This window comes from Neodiprion lecontei, chromosome 2, assembly GCF_021901455.1.
Source record: "Neodiprion lecontei isolate iyNeoLeco1 chromosome 2, iyNeoLeco1.1, whole genome shotgun sequence".
NCBI classification, from domain to species: Eukaryota; Metazoa; Arthropoda; class Insecta; order Hymenoptera; family Diprionidae; genus Neodiprion; species Neodiprion lecontei.
The window spans coordinates 38,033,634-38,059,304 of record NC_060261.1 but is presented as its reverse complement, the minus strand read 5'-3'; the positions used below and the strand labels follow the sequence as shown (position 1 = coordinate 38,059,304).

The following is a 25,671-nucleotide window of genomic DNA, read 5'->3' as shown; positions in this document are numbered from 1 at the left end:
TACGTATATAAAATTACAGACTGAAGCTCTTCTTTCTCTTGATTCAAGGGTTTTCTCTCAAAGTAATCAAATCACTACGAATTTCGTGTACTCGGCATTTTTATGAGAAAGGGATGATCCCGAAGAGAAAGTATAAGAGAAAGAGAGATAGGAAAAAAAAGAATAGATAGCACGGGGTTAAACGAGCGAACGGACGAAATCGTGCGATAAAATCCCGACAATTTAGTGTAAATTATTCTTACCCTGCCCGACGCAATGACCAGTAATTGCAGCCCAACTTTAGAAAATGATATCCAGCGACCCAGATCCACGAGTTACCGAGCACAAAAGCGGCTGCCGATGAAATTAGGACATTTCTCATTCATTTTGTAGTTACCTTATCGACCAGAAGTACCTACGCCCGTTCGCGTGAAAATAATAATTGTGTCATTAATCCTCAAGTCTTTTATTCTCACTGAGTAACATTTATCCATAAGTAATTATAGTATATTTATATTAAGGTTAGATAGCGTATTGAATCGTACGTGTGTTAGGTGTTGGATGACAATTAAAAAAGTACACGCGCATGCACGCTTTAATTTAATGTGTTTTTAGCATTGTAACAGATCGACGAACCACTAAAAGAGAATAACCAATTATATCTAGTCAATATGTTGTAATTGGGATCGGGATCAGTGATAAAATAAAATTGTATGGCTCCTTCCTTGAGTCAACGGTTGAGGAAAAAGAAGGTTTTTGGGTTGAGCGAGGATTCAAGACTCAATGACAAACGTAGTTAAAAATTGATTAATCCAGTACAATTACTCGTTCGCGGATTTGTCACGTCAGCATTTCACACCGTTTACTCCTTTGGCAAAACAAGTACCCAAATAAATGTCACACAGGGGACAGTAGTGTTCGGCGTTTCGAAAATACGGTGTGCAATAGGGGAGAAGGCACAAACTGTAACAAAAGAGAATACCGAAGATTTAACGACTGACGTTGATTGACTAGGGTGGATTGCGATCGAACGATGTTCGGGGCTTGGAAGGGTGAATAAATCCCTCGGGGGAATAAATTAATGAGCTATAATACCTCTCCCCTGACAACAATAAACTAGGGGATAGTTTTTAAACTCTTAAGCGTTGAACGTGGTAGCCGAATATCTCCGGATTGGATTCCAGCCCTTAAATTCTCTTCGCTTAACTTCAGGCAAAATCACATTCCTTATAAACAATAAGTAATCCCTAACCCTAAAGGAAACAGGCAGACCGCAACCAGATGAGTTTGACTGGTTTCGACGTATCGGACAGCGGTTTCAATGGCCATAAGACAATTTGGGCAAGTCATAGTGGCCAGTCGCGGCCCGAGGGTTGTATGCTCTGAAAACAGGAAATTGAACGTACGGTTCACCCTTTGTAATGAGGATCCAATCTGGAAGAAAGTACGTAGCGAGGATATTACCGTGCAAATATTTCCAGGACGAACGTGTTGAGAATTTCTTGCACTTCAGGTCACCAGTCGAGGTATCGTTGTCGTTAATCGGCACAAATCTTTCGACGGACATTTGACCGTCACGCGAACTGTCAGCAGTTCCGGTTTCGGTCAGACTTCCCATTTCCATGATCGTTTTCGCGGATGAGTCTTCTTCGAAGGGCAGAAATTATGCACAGGAAATGTTGTTAATTTTTTTTTCCGCACGTTTGTTTTCTTACGTTTTCGCGATCCGAATCACGAGTTGACAACCATTCCGCATTTGCCGCACTCGGCGTTACACAGATGTTACTAATCACTGTGATCGAACATCTTTTCTGGATATCACGCTTGGGTATAATTCTTTATCTAGATTATGCCGGCCTTGAATTTATACGCACGATAGCTGCTACCGCTTGGACGTACTTCCTCGGGTGTTAATTGTGACTTCATATCGCTGAACGTCCAACTCGTCCGTCTTATTCACAGTCACTATTGGATTATTTATTTCTCGAATTATAAATGACAGGCCCGTTTGCGGCTTCTTTGTAAATCGACGAAAAATTGGACGCGCGAAAATAGCCTGAAGAACGCCGCAAGTCGCGGAAAAATCTGCCGAGTACAGAACTCGGTACTTCAACGCTGTCCTCACGGATTTTAGTGACACTAAATTCGCGTGGCAATGACCCCAGCATCGAGATGCAGACGTCTCAAGGCGTCTGAATAACCAAAGATAAATTCAAAATTAACTTAAGAACGTCCGGACACTGCTTATACAGTTTCGAAATCATAGAATATAAATTAAAAATAAAAACACTTTCTTACCCTGCGACCAAGTACCAGAATTCTTCCGATTTCTTCAAAATTCTTCTGGGCTAAACAGGTTGGTTTCAATTCCTTTTACCTAAAATCTATACTGCCCTGAAATTTCCACCATACACACTACATATACGTATACATATATTGTGACATCCCTTGTCAATTACGTGTTATAGTTTCCGTCAAGTTTCAGTAGGATTTCGATTGTCCCGTGGGGAGTTGGCCACGCACGTACCTCAAGAGTACATAACTATCAAAACAGTGGTTTTCACGCGATAACGAATGGGAGAGGCTGAGCAAAGTTTCGCTACGGGAAGTTCCTAGTTAATCTTGAGTGCTGGGAAACAATATGGCTCAATTAGAACCATTCGATGAAAAATACTACGACCATTCCCAAGACAGGAATGAGAGGCGCCACTACGACGAGCATCACGACAGGTGCAGCTGGTGCGACGAGGAATCGGATGATCGAGAAGAGTGGAGATACGAGTACAACGATGAAAACTCTGAGAGTCTAGATAATCTCGGCAACTATCGGCACAGGGACGCGAACGATTGTAAGAACGTTTACTGGGAGGATAAATGTTCCTCGGACAATGTGACCAATCGGCATATCAGCGGTGCAACGTCGGCCGAAATACTTTGTCCGCACTGCAATTGTTATGTACATGCAGCAGTGGACCCAGGTCCGAAATGGTACATGTCCTTGCTCAGCACCGTTCTTCTACCATGTTGGTAAGGATGTTTCCTCTTCACTTTACTGTATACTCCTGCATAGCTGGATCTGCGATAAGCTCACTCACTCTAAAGCTCATTGGCAGACGTAACGGGAACGGTGAATTTCTACAAAGACAAAGTTAACGTAAATTCAGTGTGAAGTATATCGTGTCTGGTACGAGTATATTTGTTGCTTGGATTCGCGAAATTTGTCCCCTGCGTGTTTGAGTTTGAACGGTAGGAGGACCTCGTGCATACCAAATGACAATCACGTACTGACGTTGTCGCAGCTTATGTTTGTTGCCACGTTTCACAAACGTGTTGAGAACTCCAAGGCACAGGTGCCCGATCTGTTCTCGTGTTATCCTTGGTGGCAGAACTTCGCCGTACGGAGCCCAGAGACAGAATTACCGCTAGAACTATCCTGATGCAAACGTACAATTGGACTGCACACCGACTTGATCGTCTTTAGCAGGTTACGTATACCAACCCTTTCTGACTCTGACACATATTCCAAGCATTTGTTATCGTTGATCCCATCACTTGCGTGCAAACAGGCTTTTTAAAAATTTCATGTAGTTTCGCGTAGATCCGTGCAGCATGGTTTTGCCTCTGTCCAGATATCAGGCTTGTTAAAATTCAACTTTCAATTCTGGAAAACACTTGTATTAAAAATGGGAATACTGCTGAAATTCATGCCGTCGACCTACCGACCAATTGTGGTAGTTTGTCCTGGTTGTGAGGAGAAAATTAAGACTATTGTTACGTATGGGTCATCCTCGTTCACCTACATCATGAGCAAGCTCCTGTGTCCATTTTGGTTATTAGCCACTTGCATTCTAACAACTGTTTCCTCGTTCCAAGCCTTGAACTTGATTTCATTCGCTCATAATCGCCTAACTGTAATCACTACGTTTTCACAGTTTGTGTTTTGTCCCGCATTTCACGGTGCTCGGTAAAAATCCGATACACAAGTGCCCTCTTTGCCTGATGACAATCCCGCCCGAAATACTGACGGGTTCCGATAGCGGCAACTTGTTAAGGCACAGGAAATGTTACAGGACAATTGCCTCGACTAAGCTCCATAATCAAGCTGTTCTCAAAGTTCCTACTGCAAACCGTAAGACCTGCATTCGACAATGAATTGAAACCCGTATAACTGCTTATGGAGGTCAATCCGGAACCCAGCGCCTCTAAAAATGGCTCCGCGATCACCGAAGATTACAACGAATGCCGTAACGCCGAAGCAACAGGTACTATAACAAAGTAAAGTAAGCTGCTAGACGCAACGTATGATGAAGCTATTCGCATTAATTTCCAGGTTCAAAGTTCACGTCCCCGACAAGTCGCAACTTGGATACGGCGCAAGAAGTTCCTGAATCGTTAGAGGCGATAATCAAGTACCCGGTGAATCCTTTACCGGGAACTTTCAAGCAGACTATGCGCGGTACGCAAACACCATTGACGTTGATAGGGGTTACGATGTCCAAATCTAACGAGGAGGATCAAAAACCCCCGTCTGCAGTGCCGGAAATACTGGAGGCGGAAATGCCTTCCGGAACGATAGAAGGTCCCGAATCTTCCACAAGTGCTGTTAAATCTGTATTCTCGCAGTTTCGGGTCGAGGCGGTAAGTCTTCGTTATCTTCTGTTCTGTTCCTGTAGACGTTTCTTCCATAATTTTCAATTCTTACAGGTGACCGTGAAGTTCAGCCACGAGGCAGCCACGCAGGCGACGCCCCCACACCCCTCTTTGACATCGACCAAGTCCTCGACGCTCCCTATTAACGTGATGCAGATCGCTACCTCTGTCTCTTCCAGCCGCTCTGGACCAAAAAGTGAAGTATTGACTGTGACCACTGACTATGGCACTCGGACTCCGGATGCCAGAAGTCTGCTGCTGGACGTCATTGAGCAGGATCATCCCATTCGTTACATCAACGTTGAACCGAGTAAAGTTCTTTTATGACAACTTTTACTTCGGGGAGAACCGTCTAAATTTCACTGTCGCTGTTTTGATTGAAAATTGGCAACGAACTACTTTTGCTTGGTTAGTGCAAGCAGTTGTTCCATGCGCAGAAAGCGTCGGTGTGAAAAGTATATGACGTATTTTGAAAACGTTCAAATAGATTTAGAAAATGGATATTGAATCGCTAGAATCCAATCATGGTCACCGAAGGTAGTGACATTTAATATCCTGTTGACCTGATTAGTCGGTACAGGTGGTGGTATTAGTTTTGTCCGGAGTCAACCCCGTCACCGTTAGGAAGATATTTTGTCCCATTCAACAAATGAGCAATATGTAAAACAATACGAGTAAATTCAGCCTGTTTATCGTCGTTATTCCGCAGATTCAGAAATCCTCGATAGGTCAAATTTAGACGGTGTCTCTGCGTTAAGCGTATGGGGCAAATTGCGTATAATTAATCAACAGGTACTTCGGCAATTGCCGTGACAAGTTCGTCGCCTGTGACAACACCCGGTTTACCAAATTTCACAATGTCGCCACCTTCGATCAACAGCCAAAGAAGCTTGCTGAATTTACAACGAAGGCGTCCAGACAATCGATGGAGCTGGAGAAATTGCTTCAGACGAAACATCCCTCAGGGAGAAGATGTATGGAGCTGATGGAATTAAAACGAGGCTCTGGAGTATTTCTTTTTATCGTTTCTTCTTCTTCTTCTTCACCTCATCCCTCATCCCGCAGCCGGATCTGATACCTTACACAATGGGACCACCACCTACGTATTCGGGAATATTCAGAGAGCAGAGACCGCTCTACACCGAATCGAGCATCCCACTACCACCAAGACTGTCCAACGACACTGTAGCCTCATTCGTAGCACCGATACCCCCGCCAAGTTATGCCCAAGCCCAAGGACTCTGCGTGTCTCCGTATTCGATGGAACAGATTATTTCAGTGACTCGTAATACACGACATCAATCTTCTCTTCACGTATATTCGTAAATCTTCCCGAATGTCGGACTCGTTGAAATCCTGGCCCTTTTTGTCAATTTTTTCATTTCACTTTCCATTATTCCGACTTGGAAAACTCGCTTTTGGAAATGATATGAGAGTCACGGTTCCAGCCAACAGGGGTGCCTGGCCGCCGAGGCCCACCGCCACCATTTGCCCCAGATGTGCGACAGTCGTCGTAACCGCAATCGAAGCTCGACGATCGGCCATCACCCACATCTCGGCATTGGTACTTTTCCTATGCGGGTAAAGTTGAACGCCCTTATTGTGCCCTTTCCAGTCAGTGCCCGGACCGCTAAACCTACGAACACGGAACACCTAGTATGAAAATTTGTTGACTTATAACGGAGTTTGGTAATTTATGACGATTCGCAGATGCTGGCCGTGTTGTTTGGTCCCGTACTGCATCGATTCCTGCAAAAGTACGCATCACCATTGCCCGATTTGCCGAACTTACCTGGGAACTTACACACCTTGGTGATGCGGGCGACGAGAGCAACGACACGGATTTCTCATTCGGTGGCAAAAAAAAACCTGAACGTTGAAAGTGCCAGCAGGAAACTGAATAAAATTTATCTGATAACACGCCGGGGCAGAAAATTATTCGTGTCATTTTACCTTAGATATATCCTTAGATTGTAACTCTCGTTAAGTCGAATAAAGGGACAGGTTGTACTCCCTTAATGAAAGGCCTGCGTCAGGTAGGCGTATATACTGGAACAGCTTTATTCTAGTCTCAGATACGTAGGTATAATAGTGTCTATAAATCAGAAATGCCGACGTGCCTTAGCAGATGAATGGGCCCTTCTTCCTAGTGCAAAGCTTCCAGAATAGAGTTGTGAGATGCTAAATGGGTATTGCAGTCCGGGCAGTAATGTTTTGCGGTGACGAAACACATCGAGAAATACGGAAGAAGACAGCATCCGAAAAAACAGCTGCGATTATAAATGAAAAATTGTATCAATCGAGCAAATAAGGATAATCAGATCCCATCATCACTCACCCAGCAACAATGCAGAGGATACAAGTAATGTGCGCAATCTTCGAGTAAGATATTTGCACTTCGGTGGTAACGTTCCTCCTACAGGTTGAGCAGTACGCTATAGCCGGACTGTGGTGATTACCTGAAAAAAAAAATTAAACATAAAATAATAGCTGGTCAGATCGATGTCTTATAACCGACATAATAATACAACATCTTTGGGAGATGTGATGTAATAAACTTACGAGGCCCATTCCCAGTTGCGGATTGAGGCGAGGATTGGTTTGATGCAGACATGACAACTCAACGTTCAGTAAGCATCATAGATAAAAGTACCGTATGGTCATTGATATAACTTATTTTGTATACATTCACGAAGTACGTGAATTCCCTTGGGTGTAAAAACTAAAAGAAACCAGCCGTGCTTCGCACAACGCGTTGAACATCCGTCCGGAATCAATAAATAGTTTTGCAAAGAAGATCGTCGGGGATTTCGAAGGAGCTGACAACTCTGTCCAATTAGTGTATAGCGAATAGAATTTCGGTTCTAATGGTGAACATTGGGCGGATGCAAAACATCTTCGGCTAGTTTATCACTGTTCGGACCAAACCCCAGGTTCATTTTCATAATGGCAGATAACCCATGTCGTGAATACTCTATTGGGATACCTCCACCCGCAGAACTACTGTCAAAAAAGTAGCGTGGGTCAATCCTGAGTTGCATCTATTCGCAGGGGAAGAAAAAAAATAAAGATAATTCAACGAGCGCAACGTAGCAATCCACTCAGCGCGTACACGTACGTATCCTCTAAAATGAAATTAAATACCGACCGTGGCCTCGACTTTAGATGAAAAGTGACACATCGTCGGTGAGATGACGGTATGTTACCATTTATCGTGAAAACAGAGTGTTAAATTCATTCAGCCTTTTGGAAACGATCTTTTGGAATAATCAATTTTTAAATTATTCGAGCACGTTTCTTGACCACGATATTAAAATTTTTCCTCCGAGTTTGTCAATTTTATCCAAACTGACGCGATATGGTAGAGATGTTATCTCACAACATGCAGCTAAATTCTGTGAAAATTCACATTGTTTACATGGGTACCAACAGATGGCACCAGATGGACGCCATTTTCGGCCTCTGTGTGCAACCAGTTGCTAAACTCAAAGTGAGGAAACTGCTAATGTCAACTCGACGTGAGTTGTTGATGAAGCTTTTAACCCACTGTTGCCACAGTTGCGGAAAGCAAGATATCCTACTCGATCATTTTGTAAATAGACCGTGAAATTAAATTTCACGCGGGTGTATTGGTACGAGTAATTATTCTACCGAATACGGCATTGAATGTAACAAGGCAATGTCGCTATTCGGCTCACGTTCAATGCCGGCCTTTGATACGAAATATGCGTCGCGTATTTTTGAAGCGTAATTACTCCGTCCAAGTGTACGGTAACTTTGCTACATCGTTCTAAATTCACGATCAGAATAGACGAAGCCTTGAATGCGAACCGTTGGAAAACAAATAAACTGGAAACGGTGGTAGAATGTCTATGCATACCAGGGTTACGGAATCTTTTAAACCTGTCTTATATTAATATATTCTATTATTAACTTCTCAAGATTCAAAATATCTGCAAACTTTTGTTACAATAGAATAGCTCAAAATTATCAATTTGCAGTCTTGTTGAATTTAACAATTGGATTTGAACCTGCGATGTTGCAATGAAATACAAATGTAATTCTAGTATCTGACGTTTCAAAGTGACTAATGAAAAATGACAGCATTTGCGTCATCGGATGGGTAAATCACTAGATTACTCATTATAAACCAGTTTGTTTCCTGATTATGTAGCAGAATCGTTGCTGCGTTTTCACCTTTCGTTAGCGTTTTTCACCGTCTGAAAAGGAAGGAATCGAACGATCTGATTATAATACGTTGATTCGAACATGCTCAAATTTTAATGTGTCATTTTATTTGCCGATTCGATCAAACCAAGAAGATAAAATAATGCGAAAGAGACTTCGCTCTGTAATCTTGAAATGAGTCACTGCATTGACCAGGGAATCACCCGCAGTAATGTTGACACAAATAATTTCATTTTCAAACAAAATTCCCATTTGAGAATCTACACTTGCGGCGGATTCTGTGAAATTACCATTTGAAATACTGTGATTCAAAGTACTTATTGTATAACCGATGCACGTCGTCGCTATCTATTTTCCGGTGAGTGATTCGGAGAAAAAAAATAATCAGTCATGAGATCATGAATAATTATATTTCCGGAACTCAACATTTCTTCTTAAACAGTTTTATCAATACAAGGAGGACGCGCGAATGCCTTCCTTCCATTAAATTTACCCCGATTTCAACAAATGACCGTGAAAGGTGCGGTGACATTGTTATCATCTCGGTCTTCAATCCTTCCTATCTTCGACCATTGACTAGACTCAAAGCTTCGCTGAATTTGGCATGGAATCAAGTTTTACAGATTAGTTCCTCGCCGAACGTAATGAGATAACGCTATCTCGATCTGGTGGAGTTTTCACACCGCGAACGATCCAGTTCGCAACAACCATTCGTTCTTCGAACTTCGTGCAGCATTTGCATCGTCGACAGAAATTCAAGGTGAGCGTCAAACATCCACAGTAATGGACAAGGATCCTCCGCCTCCTGGATTTATCAACCAGCAACCACCCCCGTATTCTCCACCGACGGAACAGCCGACGACAACCTCGGTACCACTTTCTACGTTACCCCCGTACACCGAACAACCATTGTACCATCTTCACGGCGCGAACGTGACGGCACACGTCATCACCCAACAGCCAGGTACTCGCAATCAGCGTCGATTTTGTAAATTTTTCAAGTGAAAATTAACCCGTACGTAACGACCAAGGCAAAGGTACTCCGATGGCAGAAAAGTAGACGTGAATCGGGGAACGGATTTAGGTATTGATCCTCACTTCAAGGGTCCGTGAGATTCGCGAACCGATTCCCTGTTAGTCGCGCCACATACTTTAGCATAGTACTTGCAGAAATCTAGGTGAAAATAAATTGTTGCAAAATGTCGCGCAGGTTTGCCTAATTTCTTGTAGATTCGTGGCAAGGAATTATTCAAATCAATCTTATCGATTATATTTCGATAAGTATCTTAATCAGATGACAGAATTATCGCCGACTGAGCGGATCTGTTTTTAATCCCGGATTAATCGCGAAGGAAAATTAAACCCGGGTTGCAAAAATATTCAAAATAATAACTGTGGCTATTTTTTCAAACGATCACAGTTGGAAAAATTTCAAATTTCATACGATTAACGTTAATTTCCATCTCGTCATTTTTCAGGGACAACGGTTCATGTCATTACCAATGCATCCCCTTTCGGGCCGGATCCGATAACGATGATTTGTTCCAAGTGCAATCGCACGGTGAGCAGCGTTGTCATTAAGCAGCCGACAACTAGAACCCACCTGTGGGCATGCCTCTTATGCATATTCGGGTAAGATGCGCTACTCCTTCAAATCGCATCAACGACTCATTTTTCGTTAACATTATCGGCTCTCGTTCTATTTTCCGTGTACATCAATGTCATGTCAAATCGCATCACTCTTCGACTCGTAGTTCGAACGTACATATCCCCTATCAATCTCCCAAATTTCTCCTTCAAACAACCGTCGGGAGAATTATGCAAAAATTGTCTTCATCGCGTCCGTATTTCAGCTGCTGGCCCTGCGCACCTGTCGTCTACTGCACGGAATCCTGTCTCGACACTGCACACTACTGTCCCAACTGTAAATCCTATCAAGGAAAACACAGGCGTTAAGAATCCACGATGAGAAAGACGTTAAGATCGACGATGAGCGTACCGATCTAGTCTTAGATCAGAAAAATATTTTCAAACGTAAAATAAGGCTGAAAATAAAAGCAGTTCAAGTTTCGGACTGCCGATCATGTCTTAATTTAGTCTTTAAGTTACCGTTGTGTTATACTTGAATTTATTCTCGTTTATAAGACTAAACTTATAACCTATCTAGTATTTATTTTTATTGTTTCACACTACTTATGTCTCTTCTACGTGTAGATCTACGATCAAGGGCAAAAGTGCAATGAATGAAGGAAAAAATTTCGAATTAAAAATAGTAAACTGCAAAGTTCACAAGCACGCGTTATCTTTACCACGTGGTGCACGATGCAAGTAAGACAAATCAGGATTTGTTGATAAAACACGATGTGAGCCAGAGACTCCTCCTTTCACCTCCGAAGCGTTTCTACCTCACGCTTGTCGCGATAACCACGGTTTTTTTAACGATAGGCTCCGCCGGCTTTTCGTTACCTCGTAGGTAAACTGCAAAAGTAAACAAACGATCGCGATAGCATAACTGATCTGTGATCGCAAGTCCGGAACGTCCTCGACCGATATATCATTGGCACTACGGTCATATGCAGTCGGTGAATTCGATCGGTCGAGCGATCAGTGCTACAAGTTAATCAAGAAGTAACTGCAGACTGTTAATACGGCAGGAAATTAAATCACCTTGAGGTGCTGAACAACAAGTTTACACCTTTGAGCGTAAAACTTGGCAACGTCTTACGTCAAACGACCTCTCAATGGTCTTAACGTTAATAATACCAAAAGCCTCCAAAAGTTGCGACTGCGTGCTGCATAGAAATAAAAAAATGTTCACGGCGTACACGGTCGTTAACTCGAATGGCAAACGAGCAATAAATGGTGAGATGTTTAAAGACGATTGCCGTCGGCAATCCGGAACAGGTAATAACAATTCGAGCACCAGGAGCAGCAGCAGCAGCATTGGCTGCGTCCAGGAGTCTGAAAGTCAGGTGAGCAGCACGTTAGTTATTACACCATTGCCAAATGGCAATCACGCAAGTCTCCGCGGTAAGAAATCGATAATTTTTTGAGATAACAGAGGCCGATTCACCGCGACGCGTCACGACGCGGCGAAATGTTTTCCAACTACAGCTATCGCGTAGGCCGCGTTCTCGCCTTGCGGCGACTCATTGTCGCCAGTCAGTCAGTGTTGGCGCTCCGTATCGTCGACATCCATCCAGTCATTCGTCGATCGAGCAAGTCCTGCGATCCGTTCGTCTCTGCATTTAACGACGTGCCGTCATGTACCCCGGGAATAACAACTACCAGTACAACCCGCAGTACGGCAATCAGCCGCCTCCCCCGCAAGGCTACCCGATGTACGGACCTCCGCCGCCTTATGGTGCCCCGCCAATTACGCAGCAGCCACCCCCAGGTAACGTGGATTCGAAGTACTTGGTGTTTACGCCGCGCCGATGGTCATTGATCGGTTTCAAACACTGTGCCGTACCCTCTGTAATTTTTACCCATGACAGGTACGACGGTCTACGTCGTTCCCGCCCAGGAACAGCAACGGTCAACGGGAATGAGTGCGGAGTCGGCTCTTTGCTGCGGGTGCTGTTTAGGGTGGGTTGAATTTCGAGCGATTTTTACCCAGATATTTATATTTTTATACCGTACGGGCTTGAACGATTTCGTTAATTTAACGTTTCATCGATTCCTGCAGACTCTGTCTCGGGTGCGGACCTTGCGACCTCTGTTGCTGCTAGTTCCAAATCACCGGGGGTAACAAGTGGTTGCCAACGATGCGATCCGGGCGATGATTATACCGATTTCCAATGAACGACGATGGATTTATCGACGCCCTGGGAAAACCGGAGCGGATGTTGACTGATTGCCTTACGCCGTGTAGGGGAAAAAGTCGTCAAGAACAGTTGGTGGAATCTTGTCGGTGTGTGCGAATGTGTGTCAGTGTGGGTGAGTGTGCGCAGAGATAATGGATTCTTAAGATATGTGAAACCTGTTGTATAGATAAAAGAAATAAAATTTTCAACCTCGAGTCTGGCGCGATGAGGCACAGTTCGGGCTAATCGTGAATAACAAGACGCTTAAGTGGTCGGGCACGTCGGTAAAGTAATTAAATATCATAATTGTGTAAATATTAGGTAACGGTTGAAGGTGCTCAGTAAAATAATTAACAGATAAACGTGCCAGTTATACTTTAATTTATTTATTATCCTCTCTCTCTCTCTCTCTCTCTCTCTCTCTCTCTCTCTCTCTCTCTCTCTCTCTCTCTCTCTCTCTCTCTCTCTCTCTCTCTCTCTTTCTTTCTTTCTTTCTCTGGATCCCACCAATCCATGCGATTTCGAAATATAACATAACATCATCCTGATCGAACTGCGCTGAATGCGTTTTCACCTAATATCGTGAATCGCCAAAACGTAAAGGCCTTCGATCGATTATATTCAAGCTCTCCTCCGTCATTATCTCAGTTCGTGTGATTGGGAATATTTTTTTCCATGTTCAGTTGCAAATCAGGATACCATACAACGGTACGAGCCTCTGGTTTATTGTTGTTGTTGTAGAAACAACGTGCGAACTAAAAATTAGTGCTTGAGTCGTAAAGAGGTTCGTTCTTTCGCTATTGTTTGTATACCTACCTATACGAGACCGTTACAAAAGATAGCATTCGCTCACGAGTTATATCACCAACGACTTCGTTGCGTTAACGTACCGTATACAAAATTCCGAGAGCTTAATGGCGGCTGAATTTGCGCGACGATAACGAATCGCGATAATGATCGATAGCATCGATTCGAAAAACGGTATCACGGGCCTTGCGATCCGATATTTTATACTCCTCTTACAGGTACGTCACTGACTGAGATACGAAACACATGTTGTCACACAGTTGCTGCAGGAAGCTCACGGATTCCGCAGTAGACGATAAAACGTTGGCTGGTGAACACTGGGTGGTAATTTATTTCCGAACCGAGGAGGACCGGATACCATCACCTCCTACACTTTGACGATACGCCGAGTCACGTTATGATCAACAAGGAGAGAGAGGCAACGTCAGCGGCTGGCAGATCTGTGCCAAATAGTGCAAATCGTACGGACGATCCGCCGCCACCTTACAGCCTCTACAAACCGTCAATGGCGGCCGAACCACCCCCGCCGCCCCTCGAACCTCCAGCTTTGACTTCGGAGCAACCTCCAGGTTGGCGTAACGGCAGATCGAATTTGTTCAGAAAATCTAATACTTGTACGGACTAACTTTCCGAATCATTATTCCGATCCTATTCAGCTGTAATAACCGAGGTTATACCTGGTCCTGGTTCACAAACGGAAAACTCTTCGAACTACCACTTGACGTCGGGAGAGAGCATCAAGGCTGCCTGCTGTATAGTGTAAGTTACGTTTCAAGTGTTGCCAATATCAGAGACGCTGTAAATTTGATGGTAAACTTTTTGTTTAAGTGAATTTTTTGCCTTGCATCCATACACCGGTCTTAAGATATTTCAATTTTATTCAGGTTATGCTGGTTCTGGATCCCGTTCGCCTTCTGCATCGACTGTTGTGCCAGAACTTACCCACAGTTAAGGCCCAAACGGTATCGGTAGAGAAAAGGCCGTCTTTCGCTCCTGAACTCACCTTCAAGAGGACGAATTGCAACGTTTAAGATGTCAAGCTCGTTTTTAAGAACCAAGTGAGCCAGGGCAAAGCCTAGGCGTGGAATGCTGTTTTTAGTTTGGCCAAAATACGCGTGCGCGTGATTGGGACCATGTGAAAGCGATCGCTGCAAGTTTACAGTGAGAACTATGATATTGCATAAATGCAGATGAATTCACTCTATGCTAAATTGCCCGTACAGCAATTACCGAATAATCAATCCGAAACGTATGAATAACGCTGCGCGCACCAGTCGACCGGTGTAATTTTAAAATTTGGGAGCAGCACAAATTCACTCTTAACGTCGTAACTATTTTCCGAACAAGTCAATTTCTTACGCACCATTAGACTTGAGTCAGTTCATTCATCACCAGCTATTCGAACGTGCCATACTCAACAAGTGACAATTTTTCAGTTGAATAATTTTACTGTCGCTACGCACGATCGAAGTTGATGGGATTTTTTGAACATTCTGAAATTATTGTAAAACTACGACGTTTGATGTGAAATCGAATATCGGCTTTGAAATTTTATCGGCATCCGGAATATGTTGTCGAAAAAATGTTATTCTTCATTTTTGTGTAACGATAACGAATTACCGGTGATGAGTAAATTCAAATAGTTTTTCGGAAATCAATTTTTTTCCTTTTTGCCAAGGAAATACGGAACTTCGCAATAATTCGTTTGGTACAAGACAGCTGAATCTGTTTTCTCTCCACTTACCAGCATTATCTCGTATTTATACCGATCCCCTTGAGCACGTTTCAATAGTATTATCTTAATCTTAGTTTCCAATTTTTATGGTCTATACCTCAGCTGTTAACTGCGGCTGATTACACCTGACATATTTTACTGTGCTATACACACACATAATAAGTATAATCATATACCTAGTCACATGTTCTAATTAACAAGACATTTATAATACATACTGTTTTCAATCAATACGACTGTCGCTGCTTCGATTTACAGTGTGTGAGTGTCCCACTGAAAAAAACTGAGACATAGTTCGGCTAGTATTGTATGAGGAAAAAACAGAATCACCATAAGTGAACCTTTACACGATACTCGTGACGTACCAAGACGCAGTTACGTATCCTTGTCACGTGTCGTGAAGCGTGGCTTCCCACAAAGGCGAATCATATCCGGACCTCACTTCCGCACAACGATCGACTTAACGAGAACCTACGGTTTCTTTTTCTTTATACATTTTCACGCTGTGCCATGTGCGTATCAATATGAATACGGTTTCAATACGTAAGGATCTGCGGCTGCTTGTGCTATAAATAATTCCAGCCAAACGTAAGCAGCTGCTGCTTGTATCATATTATATACAAATGACATCACACGGTAGTTCGGAAACGTTACGATTTCGTTCGTTACTTTGTAATTTTTAATCAATAATCAAAACTTCAATCTTTTACATACGTTAAAAATCGGCAAATAAACAAAAACGCCAAGTCTACCGCTTTAACTGTTTTATATGTGTAACAGGAAAAATTATACATCACATCGAAGATTTCGAATTATTGCCGACTTTGAATGAAATCGATTATAAAATTATACACATAACGATGATTTGATAGAGTAATCGTTTGAAACTCCAAGTTTTCGCTTTCAATATGACGCTCAGTCTATCTGGTGAAATTTTTTTAATATTACGTTATAGCAAAGACTAATTTCTACAGTACCTAGATATTTTCAACCTCTGTCTCCTCAGAAAATTTTACTCAGCTGAAATTCAGAACATCTGTTTTCGGTATTTCTATAACACACGTGTAAATGCTGATAATGAAAGTTTCCCAAAAATATTTGATCAATAATCGTATCGGAAGTTGTTAGGCAAGGTAGGTAAGATTTTTGACGGTAATCAATCGAATCCAAACTCCTTGTAGAATACAAAAAATTGTAAAACATCGTAAATCATTGTTTCCAGAAACTTGCGCCCGGTAGAATTATTAATAGACATGATGGCTGATTGTAACAATTCAAGCGTAATAAGAGCAAACACCTGAGCTTTCGGTTCCCAGACTATTTTAACGTTACGTATTGTAACGACACGCATAACATACACTGCCGGCCGAAAGTTGAGGTACACCATTCGATATTTCTTATCGCACTAATGGTTAGATAGCGGACTCAAAAGTAAACATAATAGAAAAAAATTTCGATGACTAAAGATGGCGAAAAAACGTCCATGCTCGGACGAGCGGAAAATACGTACCGGGGCAAAAAACAAATCCTATAGAGAATTTTCTAAAAAAGTAAAATGAAGGTAAATTTATCCTGTCTAAAACGCCGCTTGGCAAATTTGATCGTCTTCATTTTTGAGTCCGGTATCTAACTTGTAGCGCGGCAAGAAATTTCGACCGGTTTACCCAAACTTTTTGCCGGGAGTGTATACGATAAGGTGTAATTGGTAAACCAATACCAGGCATGCATGCACGTTCAAAGCGCGGAGTTTTTCCCGCACCAGAGGAACCTTCTATCCCCTCTACCCGTCCGTTTTTTTCACCTTCCTCTCCGTTCTCCGTTTCTCTCGAAATCCCCCTCCTCCTGATTACTCACCTGTGTGACCGCCATGACGGTGCTCCTCCGATTCGCCGGGTGCCACGAGTCTCCGCAGCGTCAATCGTGACCAAGTTTCTGTGTGTAACCGATTCCGGTGACAACGGGTGAACATAGTTTGATACGTCAAGTGGTGCATCGGGTGGATCTGGGGGGAAGGTTTTCCGGTTCGTCGGTGTTTCAACTTTTAAATTAAATCGGCACGAATTAGGGGCCCAGCATGCATCACCCAGATAACGCCTCGCCTTACAATCCGACGACCGAGCCGATCTCTCAACCTGGTGGTGGTGTCGCCTACACGCCGGCACAACCGGTCAACATTCAACCAGGTGAAACGGTCTATAATCCCTAATGGAAATATCGCGATGCCAGTGCCGAAGGAGCTTGTACTTAGTTGTACGCCCTTTTGGCTTTCGAGGGCGTAGAATAAATATATAAGCCCTTTTGGTATCAGCACCGCGATATTTTCGTCATTCTACGCGATTTAGGAGTTTTTAGTATTATTACATGAATTTTGAAACGACAAAGTAAGCGTCACGCTCATTTTTTACATTCGTTTTGATCATGTTTACGACAAGTTTGTTCCCACCTGTGGGTAGATGAGAAAAATATTAACGAGTCAGTCGTACGACTCGTTTCGAGAGCGTTAACTTCACGATTTATTCGGAGCTCGTGGTACATATTTGATTTGTCCACTTGGAAAAGATTCCACCTATTTTCCGAAGGGTTCGTCATTTCTGAAAGCCCAAGCGTAAATTGTTATCTAAAGTAGGTAAGCCGGCGCGGCGATTAGATAAAAATACGGCATCTAATCGTGTCGTTGAGTGTCCTGATATAAATGTTGCATGACCGCAGTATTATTTCCGAAATACCTTCGTCATCAATACGCCCTGACGCGTCGATCGATGCCCTATATCAGAGTACCCGAAATACAGCGTACCCTAAGAATGTTGTACATACATTCTGCATGAAATGGGTGTTTATATTTTCCGAAATACCCGCCGGCGATCTTGTGCCATTATATAAACGATGTGCCTGTTTGCCTACCGATCGAGAATAATATTTCCTTTACCAGAGTTGAAACAATTTCGCCTAAACGATCGAGAAATGTTTATTAGGTGCCTGCTTGCGCAGCTCAGCATGCGTTATGCCAAGGTGTGACGATTTGTTTTTTTATTTTATTACAATTTATAGCTGCGTTGTATGAACTATCGACTTTTATATTTTCAATAGCGAATCGTCAATCTCAATACAAATCATGACCACGTTCAACTATGAGACACATTCGTTGTCCTACCAAATAAATAAATAAATTAGGGATGTATAGTGGTAAAAAAAAAAAGAAACAGGTTGTAAAAATAAATTATTAAAAAAAAAACACTCATTCATCCGTCCATTCACTCTCAAGATTAAAATAACGAATAAATAAATCAAACGTGTTTAAATACAATGGTAAAAAGAAATCATTAAAAAAATTATTCGTTCATCCATCCTATCTGACTCTGACTCTCACAAAGGATACGCCGCATCTCAAAAATAAACTGGGCGGATTGCATTTGCTGTACATGAAATTAAGAGATGACTCGTAAAAATGGCAGAAAAAAAAAATCGATTTTTGATTAAATCGATTGTTTTTTCCCCAATTAATCGGCCGACTCGATTCTTTTTCCTCGCAATCTGTTTTTCTTTTTTACTTCCATGAACGACGCAATGCAGTATCAATTTATGCGATTAAAGTATGAATTATTATCATTTTCTTACTTACTGAAAACCTATTTCATATACTAAGTGAAAGATAAATGAATATTTTTACCTGAAATTGAAAAATAATTTGAATCAAACTATAAATCATCAACAAACTTATCTGCTATTAAAACTACATACTGAAATTTACGAGATTTTGGTTTCATATGCATTTGGTTTCATAAAAATACGAAATAATCGATTAATGTTTACCGAATCAATCGAGTCGTGTTCGATTACCTTTTTGGACTCGAATAATCGTTGCACCTACTATTTTTAGCTTAATGGTCATCGCTTGAGTAACTCATGTTCATTTTTATTTTCCGTAGTCACGGTAGTCCATTTATTTTCCACGTGCCAATGGTAGAAGCCAGAGGCACGAATGAAGGAGCAGATTGTGCTCGAACTTCATTTTTCATTGTTGGTGATCAGCGATCAATGATTTCGATTCTTCGTTTGATTCCACCGTTAAAATATGATAGATACTACCAAAAAGCACCTTGGTGCAAAAACCTTTCGCCAAGTACATTAAAAATGTGATCATTACCGCACAAAAATACCTTCTCTGATTAAAATATGCTAGAGGTATCTACCTGGAATCGAGAAAAATTCCAGTCCAACTAATGTAAAGCAATCGTACTTCAGGTGCGTCTGTACACGTCTTCACCACCACTCCAAACGTCGGTCCTGATCCTTGCACGGTTACATGTCACGTGTGCGGCCAGAAGGGTATCACCAGGACGGAGAGAGGAGCTAGTGGTAGGACGCACTTGGTGGCCCTTATCCTCTGCCTAGTTGGGTAAGCAATTTCTGCAAAGATCCTTTCAAGGATCTCCAAGATTCAATTTCTTACTCTAAGGATAAGGAAATAAATTGGCAGTCGAGATGGATAAAAATGTATTCGACGAAACTCGAATGCTGTATTTCACGCTCTTGAGCGAAAGTGGTAATACATGTAACGACAGAGTAAAAACCAAATATCGTAGCCTGCACAATGCGTCAGAAAATTCTCACGAAACATACACGTATCAAAGTTCGTGAGGTCGACTTCGGTTTCAACGAATTATACGGTATCGTGTTATATTTATGAGTTTATATCTAATCATCTCCGTAAATTTCAGATGCTGGTGTTGCGCGCCGTTTGTCTACTGCGCAAACAGTTGCCTGGCCACAAAACACTTTTGCCACAAGTGTAACTCTTTCGTTGGAATATACAACCAGCAGCTCTTTTAAGCGATATGTTGAGCGAAGAGTTTCTTTTCTATATATTTATTTCTTATCGAAGGAGTAACGGATGAAAATAAATTGACCTGCGAGACCAGCCGGTTTTGTTATACATATGCCGTCACTGTCTGGTTGAATTTTTGACCGATTACGTAATTACAATGATCTCAAACTATCATTTGACTTGATTCCCATTCGAACGTACTATCTGTGTATAAATATATGCATTTGAAAAATATACCTATTACACGACGGGTCCGTAAATTCGAATACATTTGCTAATGACAATTGTAAATACGATTTATATCTTCTTGTATATTGTTAAGGCTCTTTGTGCTATCTATTTGTTGACCGAAATGTGGGGTGGAGATCAAAATTTCGAAAGAACGAAAGGTCGAATGGTCGACAACCTGAAATTTCCGAGAAACGAATTTTAAAATAACGACTAATCAGCGTATCGAATTTGGAATTTTCGATAAATAACCCGATAAAATAACTGTTTCTTCGAAAGTTCATCTAACCGAACGCTCTCTTATCCGAAAAAGTATTTTCAGAACAGTCGGTATTCCGAACGACCGAAGCACGGAATGTGGAGATACAGAAAAATAAAAGTTACACAATTAAAAATCGAGAGCGGCTGATAATTCGAACAGCCGCAAAATCGAGAAAATTAGTTGTCGACAATCAAAGTTCAGAAGCAGCAAAATTACGATCCGCAAAATGCAGAAGAGCCAGAAAACCGAAAGGCCGCAATACGGTTGTCATAGTTACGCAGACTTTACTAGATGGCACTTTGACACCCGCCATTGGATACGTGTGGCGTTGCAGAGAATATATCGGCTTCTGATGTCATCCTAGATTTTTGACAAAGGCTCGAGTCTGAGTTTTGAAAAGTCGACTTTTTCACTCTTCGGTATTTTCGCAATTCAATATTTTGTCTTTCGCAATCTTGGCCATTCTCAAAAACAAAAAAAAAAAAATGTTACGAATTTATTTGTAAATTTTCGCGTTCTCAGCTTTTATTTTTCCACAAGTCGTGTTTTCGTATTTATGGTCTTTCTACGTTTTCAACTGTCGGTAGTTTGACTTTCGGAATTTCGTGCCGCCGACTTACTCCACCCCGAAATATGATACCGACATATATGTATAAAGTGCCATAGTATTATTAGGATTACGTAATGTACAGCACGCGCATTGTCCACGCAAAGTATGTATTATAAATGCACAGGAGTTGTGGAATTTTGGAATTTCAGGCTGCCCTAATTAAAATAACGAATTCATGCTTTACAAGATAATAACTGACTCATCTTTGATAATTTGAAATAAAAACACACCGTACGTCTAGTTCTATTGTCGCGTTCTCGTTTTTCTCTATTTTAAACAAACGAACCAGCGATCATGTACTTGTCACTGTAAAAAATATGCGCATAGGCAGCAAATTGGAAGTATATATTCCTATTCTGTATGTCATAACGTCAGACTTGTCAACGTTTCACGCGTAGGCATATATTCATATTTTACGAACGTAATAATAGTGATAGTTATGTTGTTAACAGTGGATTTCTTTATGGATCCACCGTCTAGATACTGAGAAAAAAATTGGTGATAATCATATTCTTTAAAATCCTTATAGATAGGTACGTTCCTATGGCAGAAACTCTCCGATATCGATGATTCATATTTTTTGAACATCGATCTTTTCACCTTTGAGTAACTAGAAACGAATATAAGAAAATATGATGTGTATCAGGGTGTTGAGGAGAAAATAATTTGCGAATATCCAACGCGGCAGCCTCTAAAAATTTTGTTTCAGTTTAAAGGGAGATTCTATGATAAAATGAGCGTTCTACGTTACGTCTAAAATGGCGCTCATTAAATTTTTCACTTTTCTTTCGCATTTCTTTTCAATTTTTGAATTGTCTCATACGTGGTGACTACCTCGTCCAAAAACATTGAACATCCGTGACGCTGATGTTTGCAGCTCATATATAGATATTTCTATAAATCTCATCTTATTTGCAAACATCAGCGTGACAGTTTACCGTACGAAACGCCTTTTGCTCTGACGGTCAATGTTTTTGGACGAGGTAGTCACTACATACTAGACACAACTACCTCTCTATTTCCGCTGGTCGCTATACGGAATATAAGCTCATCCAGGTTCCAGTACATATTGAAACGGGAACCCGGCACTAATCGAAAAATATGCGAAAAAAGTGAAAGTGGCCGCTTATATATGGCCAACTTAAACGCAAAGTACAACGCTCATTTCTTCAGAGAATCATTCAATTTTCAGAGGTTGCCACGGTGGAAATTCGCAAATCATTTTCTCCTGAAACACCCTAATATCTACAGAGTAGAACGATATAATTATTAACTCTTGTTAACGTTAAGAATAAGTTGAGACAAAAAACGTTAGTAATTCCTTCTTTGAGGATAACGAGTAATGGCAACGTGGACGGTTGATGGTTTGGCAACGCTGCATAGGTATGGTGCACAAATGTCAGACGCATATAATAGAGGAAAGAACGCTGTTGCCACATTTTATTTTGTGATTCTACCACGGAAGTATTTCAAATACATTCAATTTATCTAAACTAATATGTTACACGTGATTTTAATTATCGAAATCATTAATTTGCACCGTGTTTTTAACGATCAAATGAACAAAAAAGTTCAGTTACTTTTTTCAGTCATAAGTTATGCGTAAAACTCGATCAGCTATTTTACAATCCAATACTTTGTAATAATACCTAACACAATCAAAAGGTGATTATGATTCCACGAAAATATAATCTCGTGGATACTACAAAACGGAAGTGACAAAACGTGCATGATACGGCACATCCATTAATGGTGGAATTGAACTGAAGATATACATAGATTTTCGCTTATGTTTCACTTCGATTACTCTTATATTTCACGGTGTAGTTCAGAATTGTTTTTCACTGTGTTTTTACTGTAAACGCATCAAAAGCATACCAAAGTCCCACCGAGAAATCGCTGATATAAAAGTTATCACGAATTTTTATTTGTAAATTTAAAATAAGACAGACTATTTTTACAAAAAATCCAAGATACGTGTAATTTGTAAAATAATTGTATTTTATATAAGTAAAGGTAGCTTATTTTAATTCTATAGTATTGAACTTCAGAAGTTAAAAAACAAACTTTGATTTAACTTATAAAAACTAGAGAAACAAATAATTTCGACGATACTCCACGAATTATATCCTAAAGATTTACATGTGAAAAATTCATATAAATTTTGTAACATTTTTCTTCTCGTGAAAAATTATTTGATGGGGCTTGCAATTAGTCAAATTCATAAGTTGTGAAGTTATAATTTGGAGATAACCAGTGGATTAAAATAATGATATTTTTTTTATAACAGAGTGAATTTTCCGAGCTTACCTTTGAAAAAACCGCAGTAGAAGAATTTCACAACTACACCGAAGAATTGAGTGAAATTTAAGTGATTAAGCTGAAAAATCTTTATACATGACACATGATTATTCAGAAATATTTCATATTTTTAAATTGCGCGCGTGAAATACAGTCATTTTAAAAATTTATAGGTAATTCGCAGTTTCTTAAAATCAATCTTATAATCAATTCGAAAATTTTTGTAAAATAAAAATTAGAGCCTTCAAGAATGAAAAGAATCATACAGAAAATCGCGAGCCAAATTGGAGAGGTCAAGGATAAAAATCAGGTCGAGTTGGCATGGAATACCCTTTACGTATTTTCAAGCAGATCGTAGTTGAGTAAAAAAAAAAAAATGCGAACAGATAACGTGTTTTATTCGGCGCTGCCACGGCTTGATTGCAATTACGCCCATGTGCGTTTGACCGTTCCAAGGTCGATTCGAGTCGAGTGCAGGCTTAAAAAACAGTAACCACAACGGATCTGGCTGCGAGCCATCTCCTTGACCCCAAACAAAGAGCAACATGTAAGGAAGATCCGGGGACAAGTTCGAAAGCGCTGTAATCACCACTACCGATAAAATTAGCAAAAATTCCGCACCGTCTTCGAATTGCGAGAGTTATCGGTGCGATAATTCAATCAAACGTAGAATTTTACTGCATTTCTCCAACGAACAGATGCAATTTCTGACTGTCAAATCTTACTTATCCCATCAATCTTAGATAAGGATTATCGGAAAGTAAAACTCACGAGATGGCAAAAATTAATAACGACGATCATCTAGTCAGGGTGTATAAATAAACTCGAATTAGTCATGAAATTGTCCCCGCAGTGAATCTGTAATACGAATAAATTTACGATTGATATCAAAATGTGAACGAGTGTCTGACTTGTGCTTTTATATTTATGAATCATCAAATCCTCTATAATATTTATCGTTCGATCTTTTTCGTGATAATAATTTATACCAGCGAAGAGTATGAAATATTATTTCATCGTTGATCAAATACCGATCGTTGACGATGGGCGAAACCCATTTGCAATCCGACAGCATTATTATAAGAAAGTAAAATGATCCATTCAGGATTTGTACATGAAAAAGTTCCTCTCTTTAGTATTTACCGTAGATGATAGAACGCGTCGGGTCTACTTGGCATCACTGCGCATACCGGCTACACAATAGCTGATTCCAAAGATCAGAGGATTTGCCAAATGTGTTCCTTTGGAACCACGACAACTATGTGTCTGTAAGAGAGTGGCACCACAACGGGGAGCCAAATTTTCCCTTCTTCTACGGTTCAAAGTGAAGAAAAAGGAAGCTAACAGTACGTAGTTTCTCTTACTATCCCTCTATACGTGCCTGTCCAGGGCCGAGGGTTAAGGGTTGATGGTGCTCAGTAGGCTTACACGTTTCGCAGGGCCCGATTTTATATATTTCTTAATTATGTTAATTGGCACCATGAAATATAATAGGGTTCACAACGATCCACTTGTTTTCCTATTTCTACCGTATCAAACGTATGTGATATAATTTTTTAGAATTTCTAACCATTTACCACATTCCTTTGGGAGCATCAGTCGGAATTGAAAAATTTTTTTAACGCAAAATTGTTATTTCGCGAAAATATCTATTCAAATTTAACGTAATTTGTGCGGAAACAGCATACGCAATATTCCCTTTGGTGATTTCTTATACGTTTAGCGTTTAAAAAAAAATTGCGATACCACCATTCTTACCGAGAAATCAATTCGGAAACTTCTAATTGACGACCGTAACCACTTTGTGATTCAAGAAGAAAGTTTCCATTTCAAACAATAAAGATTCAATGAGTTTACAATTTTAGCATAAAACGCTGCCGAGATTTTAGTCTCATGAAAACTAAACTCATCGCATATACTAGATCATCTTCATACAAGATTTTCTAATTACAGCCACAGATATACGATTTCTATATTACAGCTACAAAACTCATTTTCATCTTATACCTACCCAAAATTATATTTTTCGGTTACGTTAAATAATTGAAAATAGTCGAGGACTGTCTAATAACCGCTATTAGAAATTTCTCTCGATGTACTAAACACTAAACATAATTGGCAAATATCCATTTTGTACAGCAGGTACAACCAAAAAATCGGTGACTCATTTGACGAGTGTCGGGGTTAAACGTCGTTTACATTCGTTTGGACTACCACCCCATATATTCCTTATTCAACGTCTATTTATTGATGTTATGATTATTTTTCAAGCGAGTAAAA

The 25,671-nt window shown here is 40.7% G+C and overlaps 4 protein-coding genes across 7 annotated transcripts; 3 read left to right on the top strand and 1 right to left on the bottom strand.

The window, feature by feature from the left end:
* The first annotated feature begins 1,459 nt into the window (after positions 1 to 1,459).
* Positions 1,460 to 6,549, top strand: LOC107216586. Its single transcript, XM_046730495.1, has 5 exons — positions 1,460 to 3,006; positions 3,279 to 4,241; positions 4,310 to 4,617; positions 4,684 to 4,939; positions 5,422 to 6,549. The coding sequence occupies exons 2-5, from the start codon at positions 4,154 to 4,156 to the stop codon at positions 5,613 to 5,615; spliced, it is 846 nt and encodes a 281-aa protein (XP_046586451.1). The 5' UTR covers positions 1,460 to 3,006; positions 3,279 to 4,153; the 3' UTR covers positions 5,616 to 6,549.
* A 170-nt stretch (positions 6,550 to 6,719) lies between these two features.
* LOC124292743 (lipopolysaccharide-induced tumor necrosis factor-alpha factor homolog) lies at positions 6,720 to 17,158 on the bottom strand. 2 transcript variants are annotated; one of them, XM_046730499.1, is made up of 3 exons: positions 17,020 to 17,158; positions 6,968 to 7,088; positions 6,720 to 6,899 (listed from the first exon to the last, which is right to left on the bottom strand). In XM_046730499.1, the coding sequence occupies exons 1-3, from the start codon at positions 17,156 to 17,158 to the stop codon at positions 6,776 to 6,778; spliced, it is 384 nt and encodes a 127-aa protein (XP_046586455.1). In that variant the 3' UTR covers positions 6,720 to 6,775. The 2 variants fall into 2 exon arrangements, with proteins under 2 accessions (XP_046586455.1, XP_046586456.1); XM_046730500.1 differs by lacking the exon at positions 17,020 to 17,158 and adding an exon at positions 7,192 to 7,771.
* On the top strand, positions 11,775 to 15,933 carry LOC107216581 (cysteine-rich and transmembrane domain-containing protein 1). Of its 3 annotated transcripts, XR_006902648.1 has the most exons (6): positions 11,775 to 11,789; positions 11,932 to 12,214; positions 12,315 to 12,405; positions 12,506 to 13,999; positions 14,087 to 14,189; positions 14,315 to 15,930. XR_006902648.1 is itself a non-coding variant. In XM_015653820.2 (3 exons), the coding sequence occupies exons 1-3, from the start codon at positions 12,082 to 12,084 to the stop codon at positions 12,546 to 12,548; spliced, it is 267 nt and encodes an 88-aa protein (XP_015509306.1). In that variant the 5' UTR covers positions 11,967 to 12,081; the 3' UTR covers positions 12,549 to 12,985. The 3 variants fall into 3 exon arrangements, 1 of the variants encoding a protein (XP_015509306.1); XR_006902649.1 differs by having other exon boundaries at positions 11,879 to 12,214; positions 12,506 to 14,189; positions 14,315 to 15,933; XM_015653820.2 differs by lacking the exons at positions 11,775 to 11,789; positions 14,087 to 14,189; positions 14,315 to 15,930 and having other exon boundaries at positions 11,967 to 12,214; positions 12,506 to 12,985.
* A 54-nt stretch (positions 17,159 to 17,212) lies between the features above and the next one.
* On the top strand, positions 17,213 to 24,290 carry LOC107216583 (lipopolysaccharide-induced tumor necrosis factor-alpha factor homolog). Its single transcript, XM_015653821.2, has 3 exons — positions 17,213 to 17,348; positions 19,408 to 19,561; positions 19,884 to 24,290. The coding sequence occupies exons 1-3, from the start codon at positions 17,240 to 17,242 to the stop codon at positions 19,993 to 19,995; spliced, it is 375 nt and encodes a 124-aa protein (XP_015509307.1). The 5' UTR covers positions 17,213 to 17,239; the 3' UTR covers positions 19,996 to 24,290.
* The last annotated feature ends 1,381 nt before the right edge of the window (positions 24,291 to 25,671 follow it).

Coding starts and splice junctions, on each gene's coding strand:
- LOC107216581 (XM_015653820.2), top strand. CDS start 12,082: ATGTACCCCGGGAATAACAACTACCAGTACAACCCGCAGTACGGCAAT. Junction 12,215..12,314: donor TACGCAGCAGCCACCCCCAG/GTAACGTGGATT, acceptor TACCCATGACAG/GTACGACGGTCTACGTCGTT. Junction 12,406..12,505: donor TGCTGCGGGTGCTGTTTAGG/GTGGGTTGAATT, acceptor CGATTCCTGCAG/ACTCTGTCTCGGGTGCGGAC.
- LOC107216586 (XM_046730495.1), top strand. CDS start 4,154: ATGGAGGTCAATCCGGAACCCAGCGCCTCTAAAAATGGCTCCGCGATC. Junction 4,242..4,309: donor CCGTAACGCCGAAGCAACAG/GTACTATAACAA, acceptor ATTAATTTCCAG/GTTCAAAGTTCACGTCCCCG. Junction 4,940..5,421: donor TTACATCAACGTTGAACCGA/GTAAAGTTCTTT, acceptor ATTAATCAACAG/GTACTTCGGCAATTGCCGTG.
- LOC107216583 (XM_015653821.2), top strand. CDS start 17,240: ATGCATCACCCAGATAACGCCTCGCCTTACAATCCGACGACCGAGCCG. Junction 17,349..19,407: donor ACCGGTCAACATTCAACCAG/GTGAAACGGTCT, acceptor ATCGTACTTCAG/GTGCGTCTGTACACGTCTTC. Junction 19,562..19,883: donor CTTATCCTCTGCCTAGTTGG/GTAAGCAATTTC, acceptor CGTAAATTTCAG/ATGCTGGTGTTGCGCGCCGT.
- LOC124292743 (XM_046730499.1), bottom strand. CDS start 17,158: ATGCACCACTTGACGTATCAAACTATGTTCACCCGTTGTCACCGGAAT. Junction 7,089..17,019: donor CCGTCATGGCGGTCACACAG/GTGAGTAATCAG, acceptor TTTTTTTTTCAG/GTAATCACCACAGTCCGGCT. Junction 6,900..6,967: donor ATCCTCTGCATTGTTGCTGG/GTGAGTGATGAT, acceptor TTATAATCGCAG/CTGTTTTTTCGGATGCTGTC.